The 20,033-nt window shown below is 36.8% G+C and overlaps 1 protein-coding gene across 1 annotated transcript in view; it reads left to right on the forward strand.

Moving 5' to 3' along the window:
- LOC141573379 (meiosis 1 arrest protein-like) overlaps window positions 1–16,411 on the forward strand; it is a 31,876-nt gene extending 15,465 nt beyond the window's left edge. Inside the window, exon 4 of the mRNA XM_074341493.1 lies at window positions 16,347–16,411. Coding sequence (XP_074197594.1) covers window positions 16,347–16,411 — 65 coding nt within the window. The remainder of the gene's footprint in view (window positions 1–16,346) is intronic.
- The last annotated feature ends 3,622 nt before the right edge of the window (window positions 16,412–20,033 follow it).

A 20,033-nucleotide genomic window follows, 5' to 3' on the forward strand; every position in this document is an offset into this window, starting at 1 on the left:
TTTGGTGCAGCCACTGTGGAAAACAGTATGGAGATTCCTCAAAAGACTATGAATAGACTTACTATATGACCCAGAAGGAATACTACTTCAAAAAGATACCTGCACCCCAATGTTCATAGCAGCACTATTTACAATAGCCAAGACATGGAAACAGCCTAAATGTCCATCAACAGATGACTGGATAAAGAAGTTTTGGTATATTTATACAATGGAATACTATTCAGCCATAAAAAAGACAACATAACCCCATTTGCAGCAACTTGGATGTCCCTGGAGAATGTCATTCTAAGTGAAGTAAGCCAGAAAGAGAAAGAAAAATACCATATGAGATCGCTCATATGAGGAATCTAAAAAACAAAACAAAACATAAATACAAAACAAACAGACTCATAGACATAGAATACAAACTTGTGGTTGTCAAGGGGGAGGGGAGTGGGAAGGGATAGAGTTCAAAATTTGTCGATACTGACAGGCATATTTAGAATAGATAAACAAGATTATACTGTATAGCACAGGGAAATATATACGAGATCTTGTGGTAGATCACAGCGAAAAAAAATGGGACAATGGATATATGTATGTTCATGTATAACTGAAAAATTGTGCTCTACACTAGAATTTGACACAACAGTGTAAATTGACTGTAACTCAATAAAAAATGTTTTAAAAAAAGAATTTCTGTTCATCAAAAGACACCATAAAGAAAGTGATAAGACAAATCATAACTGTATTTACAACTTGTATGACCAATAAAAAGAATGAGTTGGTGTCCAGAATAAGGAATATAGGAATGCCTGAAACTCAGTTTTTTTTAAAAAGACGACCTAATTTTGAAATCAATGAAAGATCTGAACAGGCATTTCACAGAAGAGGAACTCTTATGGCAAATAAACAGAAGAAAAATTCTCATTCTTATTAATAATCAGGGAAATACAAATTAAAACAGTGATAGCCCATTTTTATGCCCACTAGTTTGCAAAAAATTAAGAAGTCTCACTATAGTGTTGGCAGTAGCAGAGCATGGAAATTCTTATACAGTGTCAGAAAGAATGTAAATTGGTTCACAACTTATCATTTTGTTGTAAAGTAACATTCACAATACAGTACAATTCAGCAATTCCATTCCTAGGAGAATGTCGCCAGAAAAATTTTTCAAATGTGCACCTGGAGACATACAAGAATTTGAATATTGACATGATTCAAAAAGCCAAAAATTAGATGGAGAGCTCAAATATCCATTGAATGACATATGAATAAATATTATAAGTTATATTCACAAAGTGGAATATCATAGTTATAAAAATGAATGAACCAGAGCTATATATACAATGTAGATGAATCTTCAGTAATAAGAAAAAAGCAGATAACAAGGATATTCACAAGATACCTCTTTATAAAGCTCAAGCAAAACTAAAATAGTAAAGTGTTTGTTTAAAATAATAAAACTGCTTTTAAAAGGAATGATTTCTAAAAATTTAGTGTGGCAAGATTTCCCTTAGAGAAGGTCAGGGCAGAGCATACACATATCTTAGTAGCATTGATGATCTGTTTCTTAAGTTGAGTAAAGGATTCATGAGAGTTCATTCTGCTCTTAAGCTTCATGGCTTACATATATGTTGCATGTAATTTATTTGCATATAATAAAAATTTTATAATAGCATTCCAAAGAATGGCTAAGTAATAAATATGCCAAAACTAAAACGGCCACTGTGATCAATGCACTTTGGCTTCCAGAGGACATATGTCCAGGTTGACAGCAGGCTGCACTCACTGGGTATGTAAGTCTTTCAACCAGTTACAAATCATCCTAATGATGCTGTCAACCAGGCTCCATTTCTCAGCCTTGTACACAGGGATATCAGGTTCCCTTTCTAAGTGCTCACAAACCATCTGTTTAATATTTCCTCCTAGTCTTTGTCAGGGATCGATGTCAAGCTCTTTTGGAAAGGTATTTTATCCATATGTGTTCTCAGGAAACACCAAATGTTAACAACTCAAACACAGAAGATAAAGATTCATTGTCTCCCAAAGGATTCCAGGAAAAGAAGAAAAAAGAAAAAAAAAAACCAAAAAACAAAACAACCTTTTCTATGATTCATGCTTGTCAGACTCCACATATTGATTTTTCCCCTTTCAGTGTCTTCGAAAGTGACCAGGAAATGCAGCTATTCATTGAGTTTGTCTTTGAAAACTGCATTAAAGTCCTACCCCTGTGGCATTAAGACTAAATTAGAACCCCTACTGTATTTACTACCTAAAGACTTTTAACACAGAGAGACATTTGTTTAGTTCATTAACAGAAGCCATGGTCTCAGAAAAATGACAACTCTTCCCTTTTTAAAAATTGAACTAAAGAATTTTTTTAGACTATAGTAGAAAATCAATTTGAAAATCAGATTTAAAAATTTTTTTCCTCACCAACTCTTTTGAGGAATAATTTGCCTATTGTAAGTTGCATCCAAAGTGTACAATTCAATGAGTTTTGACAGTTGTGTATGCCCACAAATCATCACCACAGTCGAGATACACAACCCTTCCACCAACCCTAAAAGATTCCTCTAGCCCCTTCACACCCCACGCCTCCCTCCGTCCTTGGTATATGCCACCTATCTGCTTTGCCCGTAGATTAGTTAGCATTTTATATAAAAGGGATCGTATAAATTGTATGTACTTCTTTTGTATCTGACTTTCTTCATTCAAATTTAAGATTCATCCATGTTGTTTATATCAGTAAATAATTGTTAGTTTCTTTTTATGCCATATATTATTTGACCATTCTCCTGTTAATGGACATTTCAGTTGTTCCCAGTGTTTGACTGTTGTGACTAAAGCTGTACAAACATCTGTACACAAATCTTTGTATGGACATATGTTTTTATTTCTCATGGGTCTTACTGTGTTTATCGTTAATCCTTTCCCATTTACTTTCAACCTATTTGTGTCTTTATACTTAAAGTGTATCTCTTACAGACAGCATGTAATTGGGTCTTGCTTTTTATCCATTCGGTTCATCTCTGCCCCTTATGGAGCATTAACATTTATCAGAAGTATTGCTGTGGTTGGATTTAGGTCATTCTGTTTTTTGTTTGTGCTCATCTTTTCCCTGCTTGCCTGATTTCTTTTAGATTATTAAACATTTTCTGAATTCTATTTCAATTTATCAATTGTCATTTAGCTACATTTCTTTGCATTGTTTTTTAGTGGCTTCTCTAGGGATTACATTAACCAGTCTTAACTTACATTTAGAGTCAATATAGTACACTTCACATAAAATGTAGAAACCTCAGGACTACAGTTCTTTACATAAAATATAGAAATCTTGAAGGGATTAAAATATATTTTTAAACTTTGTTGCAGCCTACTTAGAATTAGTATAGAACCATGTCATGTAAAATACAGAAACTTTGCACTAGGTCCATTTATCCCCCACCCCACCACACACAACATTGTCTTTTTTTTTGTAGTTGTCATGTGTATTACATCTTAACAAGACAGTGTTATAAATTTTTGCTTTAAACAATCATGTGTATGTTTTAAAAACTAAGAGAAAAATAGACTTTTATATTTATTATTTCCAGTGTTCTTCGTTCATTCCTAAAGATCCAGCCAACTTTCCTTTGGGTATCATTTCCTTCAGCTCAGAGAATTTAGTACTTCTTGTAGCATGGTTCTTGTAATGACAAATGCTCTTAGCCATTATTTATCTGAAAATGTATATTTCACTTTCACTCTTGAAGGATGTTTTTCTTGTATGTAGATGTATGGGTTGACAGGATTCTTTCTTCTTTCAGCACATGAAATGTGTTGCTCCACTGTCTTCCAGCCTTCCATGGTTGCTCAATAAAAGTCACAGTCCTTAAATCACTTTCCCCTTTATGTAAAGGATCATTTTTCTGGATGCTTTCAAGAATTTTCTCTTTATGTTTGTTTTTCAGCAGTTTTACAATAATGTGACTAAGCACAGATTTCTTGTTTGGGCTTCACTGAGCTTCTTTAATCTGTACATTTATATCCATAACCCAGTTTGGGAAATTTGCTGCCATTATATCCTCAAATATTTTTTTCTGTCTTTTCACTCTCTGGGACTCCAATTACCTACATGTTAAACTTTTTAAAATAGTTCCACAGTTCCCCAAGGCTCTGTGGTTTTCTGCTTGTTTGTTTGGTTTTGTCCAAACTTTTTTCTTTTTATTCTTCAGATTAGATGATCTCTTGATCTACCTTTAAATTCACTGACTCTCACCTCTCATCTCCATTATGCTTTTAAGCTCATGTGGTGAATTTTTTGTTCAGATGTTGTATTTTTCAGTTCTAAAATTTCCATTTGGTACTTTTTTATATTTTCTATTTCTCTGTTGATATTTCTTATCTTTTCATTTATTGTGAACATATTTTCCATTCCTTATGGAGCATAATTTTAATTATGCTGCTTTGAAGTCCTTGTCTGGTGACTCTAACATCTATCTTTGTTATCTTAGGGTCTTTGCATCTATTGATCATATTTTCGTTTGAAACTGAGTCATATTTTCTGACTCTTTGTATGCCAAAAGCTTTTGCATTGTATTTTGTGAATATTATGTTGTATAGACCCTGGATTCTATTATATTGCTCTGTAAAGTGTTTTGTTTTAGCAGACAATTAACTTTGTTAGACTCAACCTGCAACATTGTGTAGGCCCCTCACTCAAATCTCAGTTCCATTCTTGAAGCCTAAACTATGAGCTGCTTTCAGTTTGTCCCACCCAGGGTCAGCTAGGTGCCTGGACTGTTTAAACACATAATTTAAGGCTCTCTGGCTTTGGCTTTTTCCAGGGGCTCTGGTTGCCCTAGGCTTCTTCCCCTGGTAATGCCAGTGAAAGACAGAGGCCTGACTGTTGAAATTGTAGCTGTCCCTGCACTCCTGTGATGGAGGCCACCCTCAAAGCCAAGGTGCAAAAAATGGGGAACTTATTCCTTGCTGGTGACTAACTTCAAATTTTAGCTTTTCTCGCAAATCTTTGTTCAGTCTCCAGAGCCCTTGGGTAGTTGTTTTGTTTTGTTTTTTACTACTATCCTGAGTTTCTAGCTATGATTTACAGGAAGATCAGTCTGTTAGGCAGTGGGACCTCACCAGATTGGAAGGCCCTTATTTACTCTTGATCAGTTTACTGCTTTCTTTTTGCCTCCTCTTCCGTCTTCTGTTCAGGTCAATAGGCTCAAGTTCTTCATCATTTCCCTCTGTGTCTTTAGGAGATTATGACTTAAAAGTTCTTCTTATTAAATCTCAATTTTTCTTTCCTCCTCTTCTGTCCCCCTCATCTACTGTTCTTGGGTCTTGCACAGTTGTTTCTGAGCAAGCTTTGTCTGCTCTGACTATTTGGGCTAGTTGTTAACATCCTGTATTCACAGGCCTAATAGTACTGATTGTAGACTGGCCCAGGGAGGCTAAGATACGATTTCATAGTTTCCATAGTGGTTCTTGACATTTTGAGAATCTGATAAAAACTAAGGGCCTATCCCCTCCCCCCCACACACACCAAAATATGCCTATACACACACAGATGAAATTATATACAATTTCAGGGGTTCCCAGAGCCCCTGAAGCCCATCCATGACACCCAAAGACAGGTGACATGATGGTCATTTGGAAAGAAATAGGTCTGGACTATAGGTGAAGACTGTGGAACTGGGGAGGATGTGCAGGACCGGCCAGAAGCACCATCTTCCTGGGCCTCTCCTTTAGACAATATATGTCAAGAGAGAAATACAGCCATTGTATATGTGTGTGTGAAAGAGTCAAATTCTCCCATATTAAGTACACTTCAATTTTGTAGCCATGTTTTAGGGTTGACCTCTGAGACGGGCTGCTTTAGGCATGACCTTATTTTCAATCATTTGGCTTTCTTAGTCTTTTCCATTATTGTGGCCCTTCCAGAAAAGCTTAAAAAGAGCTCGGTGAAGGGTATCACTGCTTGTGGCCACAGGGGGGCAGGGTAGGCCTGAAGTCTGAATGTGATTGCTGGCAGCCAGCTAGACTGCAACAGACTAGGCCTTCCTCACTTGTCACGAACGCTCAGATACTCAGAGCCAGCTGCACCTCCACGCCAGTAGCCAGTAACCTTTCTAGTTAATTTATTCATTAAATCAATAAGCCATTTGCAGCAACATGGATGAACCTGGAGATCATCATTCTAAGTGAAGTATGCCACAAAGAGAAAGAATACCATATGATATCACTCATATGTGGAATCTAAAAAAAAGAAAAAAGGGGACACTAATGAACTCATCTACATAACAGAAACAACTTGAAGACATAGTAAACAATCTTAGGGTTACGGACGTGGGGAGAAGAGGGTGGGAAGGGATAAGTTTGGGAGTTTGAGATTTGCAAATGATAACCACTATATATAAAAGAAACAAATTTCTTCTGTATAGCACAGGGAACTATATTCAATATCTTGTAATAACCTTTAATGGAAAAGAACATGAAAATAAATATATATACATGATTGGGACATTATGCTGTACACCAGAAATTGACACATTGTAATTGACTATACTTCTGTAATTTTAAAAAAAGCAGCTGTTGTAACAAAAAGATGAATCTGTGCTCTTGACCCACAATAAAATATCCAACAATTCTTTAAATAAATAAATAAATAAATAAATAAATGTGTGTATGTGTTTGTGGTTTGTCAGCTGATTGACAAGACATTGTTCTATACGTTACTGTCCTACAGTGATGGATAAAATAGACAAGTATCCATGAAGTCAAGGGGTGTATATTCTAGTGGAGTGAGAGGCATAATAAACACAAATATGTTGTAAGATTCCATAGGCATGAGTGCTGTGGACACAAAAGAAGCAAGAAAGGAAAGAGGGAGTGCCGTGATGAGGGGCTGGGGTTGAAATTTTAAATAGGTTGGCCAGGTAAAGACTCAAGAAATCAATTGGCTTTGAGTTAATGAAAGGGAAGGGTATTTCGGGTGGACCGGACCTAATCAGGTGAGCCCTTTAAAAGCGTTCAGGCTTTCTCAGAAGTCAGAGAGTCTCCTGTTCACCTTGAAGAAGCACACTGCCCCGTTGTTGAGCAGCCATGGGGCCTCTAGCAGTTGAGGCTTCAGTTCTGCGGTTGCAAGGAGCAGAATTATGTCAGTAACTGGTGAGCTTGGAAGGGGACTAGGAGCCCAGGTGAGACTGCAGCCCTGAATGACACCTGGATTTCAGCCTGGTGAGATCCTGAGCAGAGGACCCTGCTAACCTGTACCCAGACTCCCGACCCATAGAAACCGTGAGACAACACATGTTTTCTTTTAAGCCACTGAGTTTGTAGCCATTTCTTATCCAGAAACAGGTCAAAAATACAGGATCTAGTAATATCAAGCTGCTTCAGTTTTATTTGTTTGAAAATGTCTTTATTTCACCCTCATTTTTTAAGAATTATTTCTCTGGCTAAAGTTGACAGTTACTGTCTTATTCTGTTGAAGATAGTATTTTTTGTCTCTGGCTTTCATTGTTGCTGTTGAGAAATCAGATACTAATCTAGTAGTTACTTTGTGGTGAATCTGCTCTCTTGTTCCTTCTCTATACTTTAAATCCCCTTTTCTGTTTTTAAAAATAAATGAAATATACTAATTTTATATACTGTAACAGCATTCCATTATCAGTCATCTTTGCAGGTTTGGATAGTTTATGGCGGCTTGTTTATTTGTGTGTTCAGTGACTTCGTACCCTCATGGTGCTTGGAGGTGTAGCTCTAGGAATGATTAGATTCCTAGGATTAAGCTACTTTCCCCAGAGAGAGTTTACATTTAGTTTGGCCAGGTTTCCAGGAGTGCTGTACTGACTTGGACCACTTTAACTTACATTTTTGTCTTGGAATTTTTCACCCACTCACATGGTACACACTCTGCCCCCAAATTTGTGTGGGTACAAACTTATTATTTTGAATTATAAGTGAGGATTTCCCCCCCACTACACCCAGATACTTTCCTTCTATACCTAATTTGTTGAGCATTATTATCATAGATACTCAGTTTTGTCAAATACTTCTGCATCTGTTGAGATGATCATATGAATTGTAGTTTTATTCTGTTGATGTGATTTATCATTTATTAATTTGCATATATTGAAACATTCTTGCATCCCACGGATAAATTCTATTTAATGATGGTGTAAGTTTCTTTTAATTTGCTGCTGAAATTGGTCTGCTAGCATTTAAGAATTTTTACGTCTACATTCATCAAGGATATTGGCTTGTCGTTTTCCTTTTTTGTAGTGTCCACATCTGGCCATGGTATTACACCAATGAGGCCTTGTGAAATGAGTTTAGGGGTGTTGACTCCACTCTGAGTTTTTGAAAGAGTTTAATAAGGATTAGTAGAATTCACCAGTGAAGCCATCTCATGCTGAGATTATCCATGTTGGGTGGTTACTAATTACTGATTCAATCTCCTAACTCGTAATTTTTCAAATTTTCTATTTCTCTGGGATTCACTCTTTATACATTGTATGTTTCTAGAAATTGACCCATTTTATCTCGGTTGTTCAGTTTGTTGCCGTATAGTTTTTCATAATAGTCTCTTGTGATTATTTATATTCCTGTGGTATCAATTGTAGTGTCTGCTCTTTCATTTAAAACTTTATTGATCTGGAGGGCAGGTAATAGCTCAGTGGCAGAGTGCATGCTTAGCACGCACGGGGTCCTGGTTTCCATCCCCAGGGCCTCCATTTAAAAAAAAAAATTCTTTTTAAAAGTAAAATTTAATTGATTTGTGTCTTTTTAAAATTAGTCTAGCTAAATGTCTGTCAATTTGGTTTATCTTTTAAAAGAACCAACTCTTAGTTTTATATTTTTTTCTATTGTTCTTTCTGTTCCTGATTTCATTTATTTCTGCTTTAACCTTTTTTACTTCCTTCCTTCTGCTAATTTTGTCTGAAGTGTTGCTCACATCTGTTGTTTTTTTTTTTTTTGCATTTTTAATGAGTAATAGTTATTTTACAATGTTGTGTCAAATTCTAGTGTAGACCACAATTTTTCAGTTATACATGAAGATGTATATATTCATTGTCACTTTTATTTTTTTTGCTATGAGCTACCACAAGATCTTGTATATTTTCCCCTGTGCTATACAGTATAATCTTGTTCATCTATTCTGCATTTTTTAAATCCCAGTCTGACCCTTCCCACTCCCTGCCCCCTTGACAACGACAAGTTTGTATTCTATGTCTATGAGTCTGTTTCTGTTTTGTATTTATGTTTTGTTTTTGTTTTTGTTTTTTTAGATTCCACATAAGAGTGATTTCATATGGTATTTTTCTCTCTCTTTCTGGCTTACTTCACTTAGAGTGACATTTTCCAGGAACATCCATGTTGCTGCAAATGGCGTTATGTTGTCAGTTTTTGTGGCTGAATAGTATTCCATCGTATATATATACCACATCTTCTTTATCCAGTCATCTGTTGATGGACATTTAGGCTGTTTCCATGTCTTGGCTATTGTAAATAGTGCTGCTATCAACATTGGGGTGCAGGTGTCATTCTGAAGTAGGGTTCCTTCTGGATACATGCCCAGGAGTGGGATTCCTGGGTCATATGGTAAGTCTGTTCCTAGTCTTTTGAGGAATCTCCATACTGTTTTCCACAGTGGCTTTCCTTGCTTCCCTCTCCCATTATAAATGATTTAGATGTCTTCTTTTACAATTTTGTGTTTATTCTATTTGTAATTCATGGCAGTTATCTCCTTTCCAGTTATGAGTTTCTCATTTTTGTAGCATCCTGCTTCTTTTCTATTTAGACTAGACCTGTCAATATTTCTTTTAGCATGGGTTTAGTGTTGCTAAACTCTTTCAGTTTTTGCTTATCTGTGAAGTTCTTTATCTCTCCTTCAATTCTAAAGGATAGCCTTGCTGGATAGAGTATCCTAGGCTGCATCTTTTTTTCATTCAGGACTTTGAATATATCTTGCCGCTCCCTTCTGGCCTGTACTGTTTGTGTAGAGAAATCAGCTGAGAGCCTTATGGGGGTTCCCTTGTAACTCACTCTTTGTTTTTCTCTTCCTGCCTTCAGAATTATTTCTTTATCCTTGACTCTGGCCATCTTGATTATGATATGTCTTGGTGTGGGTCTGTTTGGGTTCTTTGTGTTTGGGACCCTCTGAGCCTCCTATACTTGGATATCTGATTCCTTCTTTAGGTTTGGAGAGTTTTCAGTCATGATTTTTTCCAGTACCTTTTCAATCCCCTTTGTTCTTTCTTCCCCTTCGGGAACCCCTATTATGCATAGATTGGCACACTTTATATTATACCATAGGTCCCTTATATTGTTTTCATTGTTTTTGATTTGTTTTTCTCTCGGCTGTTCTGATTGGGTGCTTTCTGTTGTCCTGTCTTCTAGGGCACTTCTTCGTTCCTCTGCATTATCTAGCGTGCTTTGTACAGCCTTTAGGTCAGCTCTCATCTCAGCAAATGAGTTTACTAATTCTACTTGGTTCTTCTTTATAGCTTCTATTTCATTTTTGACATATTTTATATCTCTAAACACTATTTCTTTTAGTTCCTTCAGTACTTTAATCAGTCCTTTTTTGAAATCTTGATCTAGTAGGCCATCAATGCCTATTTCCTTGATCGTGTTTTCAGGGGATTTCTCTTGAATCTTTTAATTGGGAGTGGTTCCTCTGCTTCTTCATATTGCTCATCTCTCTCTGGCACTGTGGCTTAAGGAGTATCAGTTATCTAGTTCTCCTGGAGATGGTGTGCTCTTAATGATTTTATCAAGAGGCCTTTGTGTCTTCACCCTGCTTTGTGAATTCAGCTTGCTGTTTCCAGAGGCCCTCTGTTGGTGCCCTCGTCTATGCTGCTCCCAGTGGCTGTTGGCTATCAGATCGCACCCCCTCCTAACACTGGGTCAGGACCTGAGCTCTTACCTGGTGGGCGGGCGGGTGACTCCTTTTGTCAGCCCTCTGGTGAATTATTATTTCCATTTTGCATATGAGAACACTGAGGCACAGAGAGATTATGTAAACCTGCTCAGGGTCACAGAGCTTTTAAGCATCAGGGCTGGAATTTACTTCCACTGCATGATGTTGTCCCTCATGATAGGGGTCCTTTGCTGTGCTGAGATGTTAATATCTAAATGAAGTATTTTTAATTGAAGTATAATTGATTTACAAAATTTATAATATTGTTAGTTTCAGGTGTACAGCAAAGTGATTCAGATAGATAGATAGATAGACAGACAAATTCCCTGACATTAGAACATCCCCCTACCCCTCTCTATTACCCTGCAACACCACTGAAAAGCCTTATCTGCATGAAACAGATCTGTGAATTGTCATTCTAAACAGCTAATGTACGTGAACCTGATAGTTTAAACGTCACAACCACCTGTGAAATCACTGCTCATTTTAGCAAGAAGATACCTGAACTGTGCATGTTAAAATAAATGGCCCAAAGTCAAGAGGTAGTAAGTTGCTGAGTCAATTGAAAACCAAGTCTTACCAGTTAGCCTTATGGTTTTTGTTTATTTGTTTTTGTTTTTGTCTTTTTAAAACTCCCTTTGTCAGCTAACTAGAGTTTATCTTTCTGAGCCCCAAAACTTAAAGAAAAAATAGTCTTGATTTGATGGTCTGTTTTTTAACCACGGCAAATCATACCACTTTAACTTTTTCATGATGTCACAGGGCCCCCTTGATGAATCATAATTTCCTTTAACGCTAACATTTATGAGATTATGTATGATTTTTAGATGAGCACATTTGTTAATCATTTTTGTTGTCATTCCACACATGTTTGTAGAGTGCCCTTGGTGGTAGGCTGACTTCTAAACTGGGCCCTGAGATTCCCTACCCTCTGGTGTATGTGTAATCCCTACATAATCCCTAGGACTGGAAATATGACAGATTTTATTCCTATGAGTAGGTCATATTACTTGTCAATTGACCTTGAGATATGGAGATTATCCAGGTGGGCCTGACTGAATCACATGACATCCTTTGAAAACAGGGTTTTCCAACTTGTTATAGAAGAGGAAGTCAGATATTCAAAGTACAAGAAGGATTGGGCATGCTGTTGCTGGCTTGAAAGATGGAGGGGGACACATGGGAGGAAATGTGGGTGGCCTCTAGTTGCTAAGAGGAGCCCCTGGCTGACAGCAGGGAAATGGAGGCCACAATCTTATAATCTCATGGAGCTGGAGTTTGCCAACAATCTGGACGAGCTTGGAAGCAGATTCTTCTCCACTGCCTCCATTCAAGAACTCAGCCTGGCTGATACCTTGGTTTCAGCTTCTAATGGCCTGACTAGGTTGTAGAATCGATCCGCTCTGAGCCTGGACGCCTGACTTGCAGGGCTGTGAGCTAATAAATAGGTGTGGGTTTAAGCTGCTAAAATGATGATACTTGTTACCCAACAATAAAAAGCTAATACACCCTCTATGTGCCAGACACAGTACCTGGAGTTGGGGATGTAATGTGGCTTCTTCACTTGTAGAGTTTATATTCTGGGGGGACGATAGGGGATAAGGGAGATGCAACAAAGAAAAAGCAGTACAGAAACACATAGTGAAGATCAGATTGTGGTCAGTGCTGTGGAGAGAATTACAATGGGGTGATATGGAAAGTGTTTGAGGGGGGGGACCCTTCAGATCAGTTGGTCAAGGGAAATCTCTCTGAGGTAGACATATTTGGAAAGGCTTGCATGACAAGATGGTTCCAGCCAAGTTCACTTCTTGGGAAAAAGCTGTCCAGGCAAAGGAGGGACCAAGGCAAAGGGCTTCCGGTGAGAAAGAACTTGTGATTGACAGACAGATGGAAGCACAGCACAGGGACCTGGGTGATTAGGATGCCAGCAGAGGAGGTAGGAGAGGTGGTTAGAGGCCAGGTCAGGTAGGGCTTTGTGTGTCATGGTAAACAAATCTGAATTTTACTCTAAACATGTTGGGAAGCCATTGGAGGAATTTAAACAGGTTGTCATGATATGATTTACATTTTCAAGATTTTGTACAGTGTGGAGGCACATAGAAATGTTCCAAATAAAATCAGAAATAGAGCAAGACTTTTTTAATGAAATTAAAATATTTTACCAGCTATTTATGCCTGGAATATATTTAAATTTTTAAAGCAATTTTTGGCTCAGGGGTACTTTCCCTTTTATTTTATTGCTCTTTATCTGCCCTTCTCTGTGTTTTTTTTTTTTTTTTTTAACATTTTTTATTGATTTATAATCATTTTACAATGTTGTGTCAAATCCTTCTCTGTGTTTATTTTCTTTTTATTTTGAAAAAAATGGAAAAAGGAATTTACAGAAAACAATATCCAAATGTCCAATTGAGAACTTACATTTTAACATACTTACATGTTCACTTCAAGTTCTTATATTTTTTAATAAAAGAGGAAGTGAAGTCCATTTTGTCCTTTTTTTCCTATCTTATTTTCTTTCTAGCAAGTTAAATATATCATAGATTTTGTGTATGTTCTTCTAGGCCTTTGTTGAATTTTGATGTTTTAAGTACACGTATATTTTTATTGTTTGGTGGATTTTTAAATTAAAAACACTATCTTTTATGTATGCACTATTTATATGTCATTAAATTTATGTAAATGTAAAAAAAACAAGTTTGCATAGGCCAGTAGGTAAACAGAACAAACAGTTGGGAGTTGGTTGTGGGCATTCTGATAAGCAAAGATGGCGGCTTGGACAAGAGCAGTGGTGGTGGACGCCCAGATCTGGGGAGAGTAAGGTGGTATGAAATGGAACCAAAAGCAGATTAGGAACAATCTGTATAACACACTGTGAGACCCTCAGCACCTTTCCCTGTTACCTTAGGAGACCAGCATCCAAGCATGTATCCCTTTCCTGAGGCCCTCCAGTGGCAGATTAGTGGATCCTTTTGTGGAGAAATGAAGTAGCTCCCAAGAAAAGCTCTCCAGAGACAGACAAATGGAGCTCTCCATCCACAAGGATGGCATGTCCTTTCATTACCCCAAGTAAAACCCAGCAATTGAGTCTCTGCCCATGTCCACAGTGCTTCAGATCAACATTTGGTGCTTTACTCTTTAAAGGGACAAATGGGCAATCCAGGATAACTAGGTATTTGCGGAAGGCCTTCCACATGAAAGTGATGAAAATGCACAACAAACAAGCAAACAAACAAACAAAAAAACCAAGCCAAAAAACCAACCAATGAAATAAACAAACCAACAGAAAATGACAATGAAAAGGAACTCAGTGAAACAGACAATGCTGGCAGCAGGGGAAAACGTCAAGAACCTGTAACTATTATCTTCATAAAGATAAGAAAATTTGTTACACCAATAAAATATCAATAGGATACTTGGGAAAAGGAAACAGAACAATAAAGAGCTCTTGGGGGGAAAAGATGATGTTTTTATTTCACTCCCCTCCAAAAAACCTAAAAAGTTCTATAAAATGTTGAAAAGTAACTTTGCTGTCCAACAAAAAGGAAAAAATGATGGGCAAGAAGGAAGAAAAACTAGGAAAATAAAAAGGTCAATCCAGGGGCTCCCATAGCTTTAAATTAGGAGATTCAGAAAGAAAAGATAGAAAAAATGGAAAGGATTAATTATCAAAGGGCTCATGTAGCAATGTCTCCCCTAACTGAAGTTTGTGAACTTCTGCACTGACAGGCTCCTGAAGGCTCAGCATGCTGTATACAGAAAGAAGACCCTACACCAAAGCACATTATTGTGAACTTTTAGTACACTTGGAATAAAGACAAGTGAGAAGGAGACAGAGAAAGAGACAGAGAAAGAGACAGGGAGACAGAGACAGAGACAGGGAGACAGAGACAAGCTCAGAATTCAAAATGATTTCAGACTTAACCATAGCGATGCTGGATAACAGAACAGAAGGGCAATATTTTTAAAATTTAAAGAGATAATTATAGTCAACCTAGGACTCAAGACACAGCCAAATTATCCATTGAGGGTATAAAGTATTATGTAAAGATTTTATGTCATGAAGGCTCAAACATTTTACCCACTACACATCTATTCTTAGGAAGCTACCAAAGGATATGCTTTATAAAATGAGGAGTCACTCAAGAAAGAGGAAGACGTGGGTTTAAGAAACCAGGGCATTTCATGCCTGGGGTTGAAGAGGGTAGAGAAAAGAATGCCCATGAAAACCTTGTAACAGGCCTGGAGACCAATAGGTCCAGATGGGAACAGAGGACTGGAGGGCAAAAGGGAAAAGGATACAAATAGGTGGGTGGCAGAGGGGAGAATGGGAGGCAGAAATAAATGTTTGAAATTGTGGTGGAGTGTTTGTGAAAATTATTGATAGATTTTGAAAGACTTTTGGGGTAGTCGGGAAAAAAGTAGCAATAAGTACATTAAAAACTGAACATATTGACACAACATTGTAAAATGATTATAAATCAATAAAAAATGTTAAAAAAAACTGAACACATAAAAAAGAAATCAATTAATATCTTCAGGAGAAGCAATAGTTCTATAAGAAAAGATATGACATCCCAGTATATTACTTGGCTTAGTAATAAATAACATTTATATAAGTCATAATGATGCAAACACTGATTGTTGATTAACTCAATATTTGATATGTAATTAAGATGTTGAAGATGGTGTAAGAAAGCTCAATGCTTAACTTCTATAGCAGGAAGTCAACATATAAGGTCTTAAATTTGTAAAGCAAGATATAGCAGTTTGAGTATCTTGTTTAGAGACAGGGACATAACTACCAGAAAAAAAGGACTGAGTCCAGCACTCCTAAAAGCATTATTTAGTGATCACCACAGCTCTGTAAGTAAAATTATTTCTATTTATCCAGATAACAAAACCAGACCCACTGAGGTTAAGTGAACTTGCCCAGTGTCACATATGAATGATATAATCAATGGTGGAGGTGAGCAGAAGGAGAGATTATAGAAAAGAAAATGAAAGGGCAACTGGGTGAAAGTCTACTGGAAAGCACAGAGAAGGTGAAAAGAAAAAAAAAAAAGTAAATACATAGGAAGCTGTCATTCCCGGGAGTTCAGGAGTGCAGGTTTACATTGGTCTGGCTCTAGACAAAGAACTCCCCTCCCAGATAAGCTGTGTGTAGTTGGTGTGGTAGTGACATCAGCAGTGGAGAAGTGTCCACACGTCCAGGTTTCTGAGCGCTGGGCATGGATGTCTAAAGTGGCTGAAGCAAATTTGGGCCTAGATGTTATGGAATCATAATAGGCATCAATTCCAAAGTGGAGAGTCCAGGACAGTATTTTTCAAAAATAAAAAGGAAAGAATAAAAAAGAACGGAAATTAGTTAAAAGTAACTTGTCATAAAATGTTTGTCTCCTGAGCCCTGGCTTGCAACTGGCCCTAATAAACTTGCCTGTTTTACCCCTAGGCAAGGAAAGGTTTTTCCAGGCAACAAGCAGTAATGACCGGTACTTGAAAGAGCATCTGATATAAGTTGGTTAAACAAATGCTTGTTTAAAAAAATAATACCTACATGAGTGATTTAATAAATGAGTGAATAAATGAGTGCCAGACTATGAGTCCCCAAATCTGAGCTTTAAACCTATTTTAATCTCCTAATATATGGGTTGTCTTTTAGCCAATTACCAAACCTCATTTTTCACAAAGTCAAACGAATACATTATCAATCAATAAAATACCAGTCAACTAGGAAAGAGAATCCTTGGGAGAAGCACATGGAATTTTGACTATGAAAATACTTGCTAAGTCTGGATCACTACACAATTGAAAGACATTGTATTTATTACTTGGAATCCATTGGCAAATAAGTAAAGTGCTGCATCAAGGAAAGATAAAGATTTTGAAGAAAAAATCACGATTTTCATAATAATCATTTTCAGGAAGAAAAAAGTAATGGGGATTAATGACAGCAGATGAAGAAGCCATAAATACATTTTATATAATGAATATCAGAATATTTAAATAATAATATAAAAAGTATCAATAGCAGTAAGAAAAAACCACAGTTCATATATTTTTGTTCCCAGTTGTTTCTTTTGCATTTCCCCCATAAAGTGAGGCATAAAATAATAGTGGTAAATTGCCTTATCTCAAAAAGCATAATATAAAATAAAATAAAGTAATATATACTGAGTAATCTCTAATGGTTGCATTACACTTCCCATATTTAATTTATATTTCCCCCACAACTTACCCCTTTCAGCCTTTACCATTTATAATTTATCATATTGCTAATGAGTTGAATCTCCTCAGTTACATATGGTTTCCAGAAATGCCTGGTAACTACCTGGTTGTTTTCTGCAGAAGTGGTTTTTGAGAAACAGAGATTCCTAAACATGTTTCTAATAAGAGTCTTGCACCCTCAGAGATGTTTCCTGAGCTGTGGTCCAGGTTAACACTGAGGAAGAAGATTTAATGATCTGTCCCTTGAGATTTTTCTGCTGATTCCCAGGAATGTAGAAAGTTTACAATAATCCCTTTATTAAATGATTGTGACATATTTTGTTACTATGGATGTATTAAAGAAAGGCAACTTTCCACAATTCATACTTTCTTCTATATGTAACAATTCTCATAAGAAAAAGAGAAGTGTTTCTTTGTACATCTTATCAAGGTGTAAAAAGATAGTTTATTTTTGCAGATACATAAACATGCAGAATCTAGGCATGCTCTCTCCCCTATTTAAACACACTCAATTTCACTCCCTTTAGGAAAGGCATTTCTTGCACTAATCTGTAGAACACTAGAGTCCCACATATACTACAAATAAATCAATTTGTTGTAACACTTCATTTCCTAAAATGGCTTTATCTCCATTACACACATCGTTTTTATTTTTGTATCCAAACAGTGCACTCAGTATTAGTTGTAAGGAAGAGAAAGACAAGAATTTACGTCAACAAAACTATATATAAAACCTAGCAGGTCATGGGAATGCAGGTGATTAGCCAGCGTTTCTGCACAACGCCGTGGCCGTCAGGAGGCTAGGGCTGAGTTCCACTCTCCTGCATGAGCACACGCATCCTGTGGTTTCAGCCACGGCCCTTACTCAGCCAAGCTTCCCTGTCATGAACTGAAGTCTGTGAGCTTCCTGTAAATATAACCTATGAGTCTATGAGCTGCTCATTGAGAAAGGCATGCATTGTGTCAATTAGATTTATTTGGCTGCCAACAAAAGCAAATGACTGGCTAGCTTACAGAGAAACAGAATTTATCAGCATATTGGGCAGCCCACAGAAACTAGGAGACAGTTGGACAACCAGCCCCCCAAAAAGGACAGTAATAAGAGTGGCTCCCAGGTTCCATGTAATAGGAAATAAAAAGTAATCTCTTCAGGGAGCCAATTTTTTTTTCTATCTTGGAACATTTAATTCAAAATTCCTTTTGTTAGAAGAAAGAATTCCATGGGCCTACCTGAGCTCATCATTGGCCAGAGGGTATCAAACCCCTTGATTTAAACTTTTCTTAAACTGACTTATAATGATGAACGGTACTTACACCAGAAAACAAGGATCTATTATAAATTAGATTAGATTAATTAGAAATTAGACTATCTTAAAGTGAATTCAGAAGAGAAGAGTTGATTCTAAAAAGCAACAGAAAGAGAAGCATTGTTTAGTTGGTCATTTAGGATACCATAGCATTAGATCTTTTTTTTTTTTTTTAATGTGGGCACATCTTTATGGGATTTAGGATTAATATTACCTATGCAATTTGTTTCCAAATAGTGGAACATAACTGAGCACAGATAAAGAGAAATGGTGATTCCACAGAAATTAGGTTCAAGTATATACTTGGGTTAGTAGATTTGCCCTTAAGTACTCAAAACACCCAGAGGAAGTATTTAGATATACTAGATCCACGGGCTTTGTCAGACAGTTGAGAAGACTGGTGTGCTGTTTGCTTCGAACAGAGGCAGCCTTTAACTTTGATGGCATGTAACGTTATTTTATCCAACAAGCTTCTCCTTCTCCAAATCACCTCTAAATTCTACCACCGCTGGAGAACTACCAACCTGGGGTAAGTTTGGCCTCTCTCATTCATGTGTCCATTTGTTTGTCTGGAAGCGCTCATATCCCCCTGACAGCTATAACCCTTCATATCAGGAAAGCATCAACACTAAGTGCTGTCTGAATGACCTTCTTCCTCACAGAAGGCAACTTGGACATTTGGATGTGAAAAAGTTAGAAATCAACCAGAGGAGCTTAAGAGGCAAAGAGAACAAAAGCACTGGGAACAGGGAGGCTGCCTGAGGGCCGCACTCCTGGAAACTAGCTCTCTGGGCTTCTCCACCCGACAGTGACACCTAAAGTCCTGAGTGGCTTATTAAACTCAAAAACCCTCTCTACATGTATCTGACATAAAAGCTATAAAAATCCTTGATTTTTATGTAAACTCTTCCCCCAATTATTTATTTCTATTCATTTTTATACTTATTATTTATATTTCTAGTTTGTTCTTGTTTGAAATATAGACCAAGTATTTCATGGAGCTAGTTAGCCAAGACCTGTTACACGTGCTGGACACTTGACAACTTGTGAGTTTTCCTATCCCTTAGTTACATCAGTGCCTCTTTAATTTCACTTTGAATTATTGATTTTATTACAAAAAGTTAAAATTCAATCAAAATATTATCTTTTTAAAATATACCATCCAGTGATTTAATAAAACATGTCAGTAACCATTTCGAAAATTTTTCACTTATGTCTGTCACTAACCTCAACTTTCACAGCTTTGTAGGACATTATAACATACAACTTATCATTATTGACTAGACTGAATTTCTTATGGCAAAAATTGGGGGGGGGGGTCACTGACTTTAATTGAAAGATTGTACCAAGCTTACACTTAAACACACAGAGCACGCTTACAAATGTCTTCTTAATGCTTAAATACCTTCTTTAAGAGTGAACTAAATAGGCAACCACTTACTTGTTTGCATGATATTTTTAAAAGTCTCATTGATTTTTCCCCCACACTGTATCAACTGATTACTTAGCTTTATTCTTTCAGAGTAATGATGAATATTTTTCATTTTAAGTACATATAATTCCTAGTTAAAATTAAAATGTTCTGATTTCGAAAAAGATGGGGG

Source organism: Camelus bactrianus, chromosome 15, assembly GCF_048773025.1.
Source record: "Camelus bactrianus isolate YW-2024 breed Bactrian camel chromosome 15, ASM4877302v1, whole genome shotgun sequence".
In the NCBI taxonomy this organism is placed as follows: Eukaryota; Metazoa; Chordata; class Mammalia; order Artiodactyla; family Camelidae; genus Camelus; species Camelus bactrianus.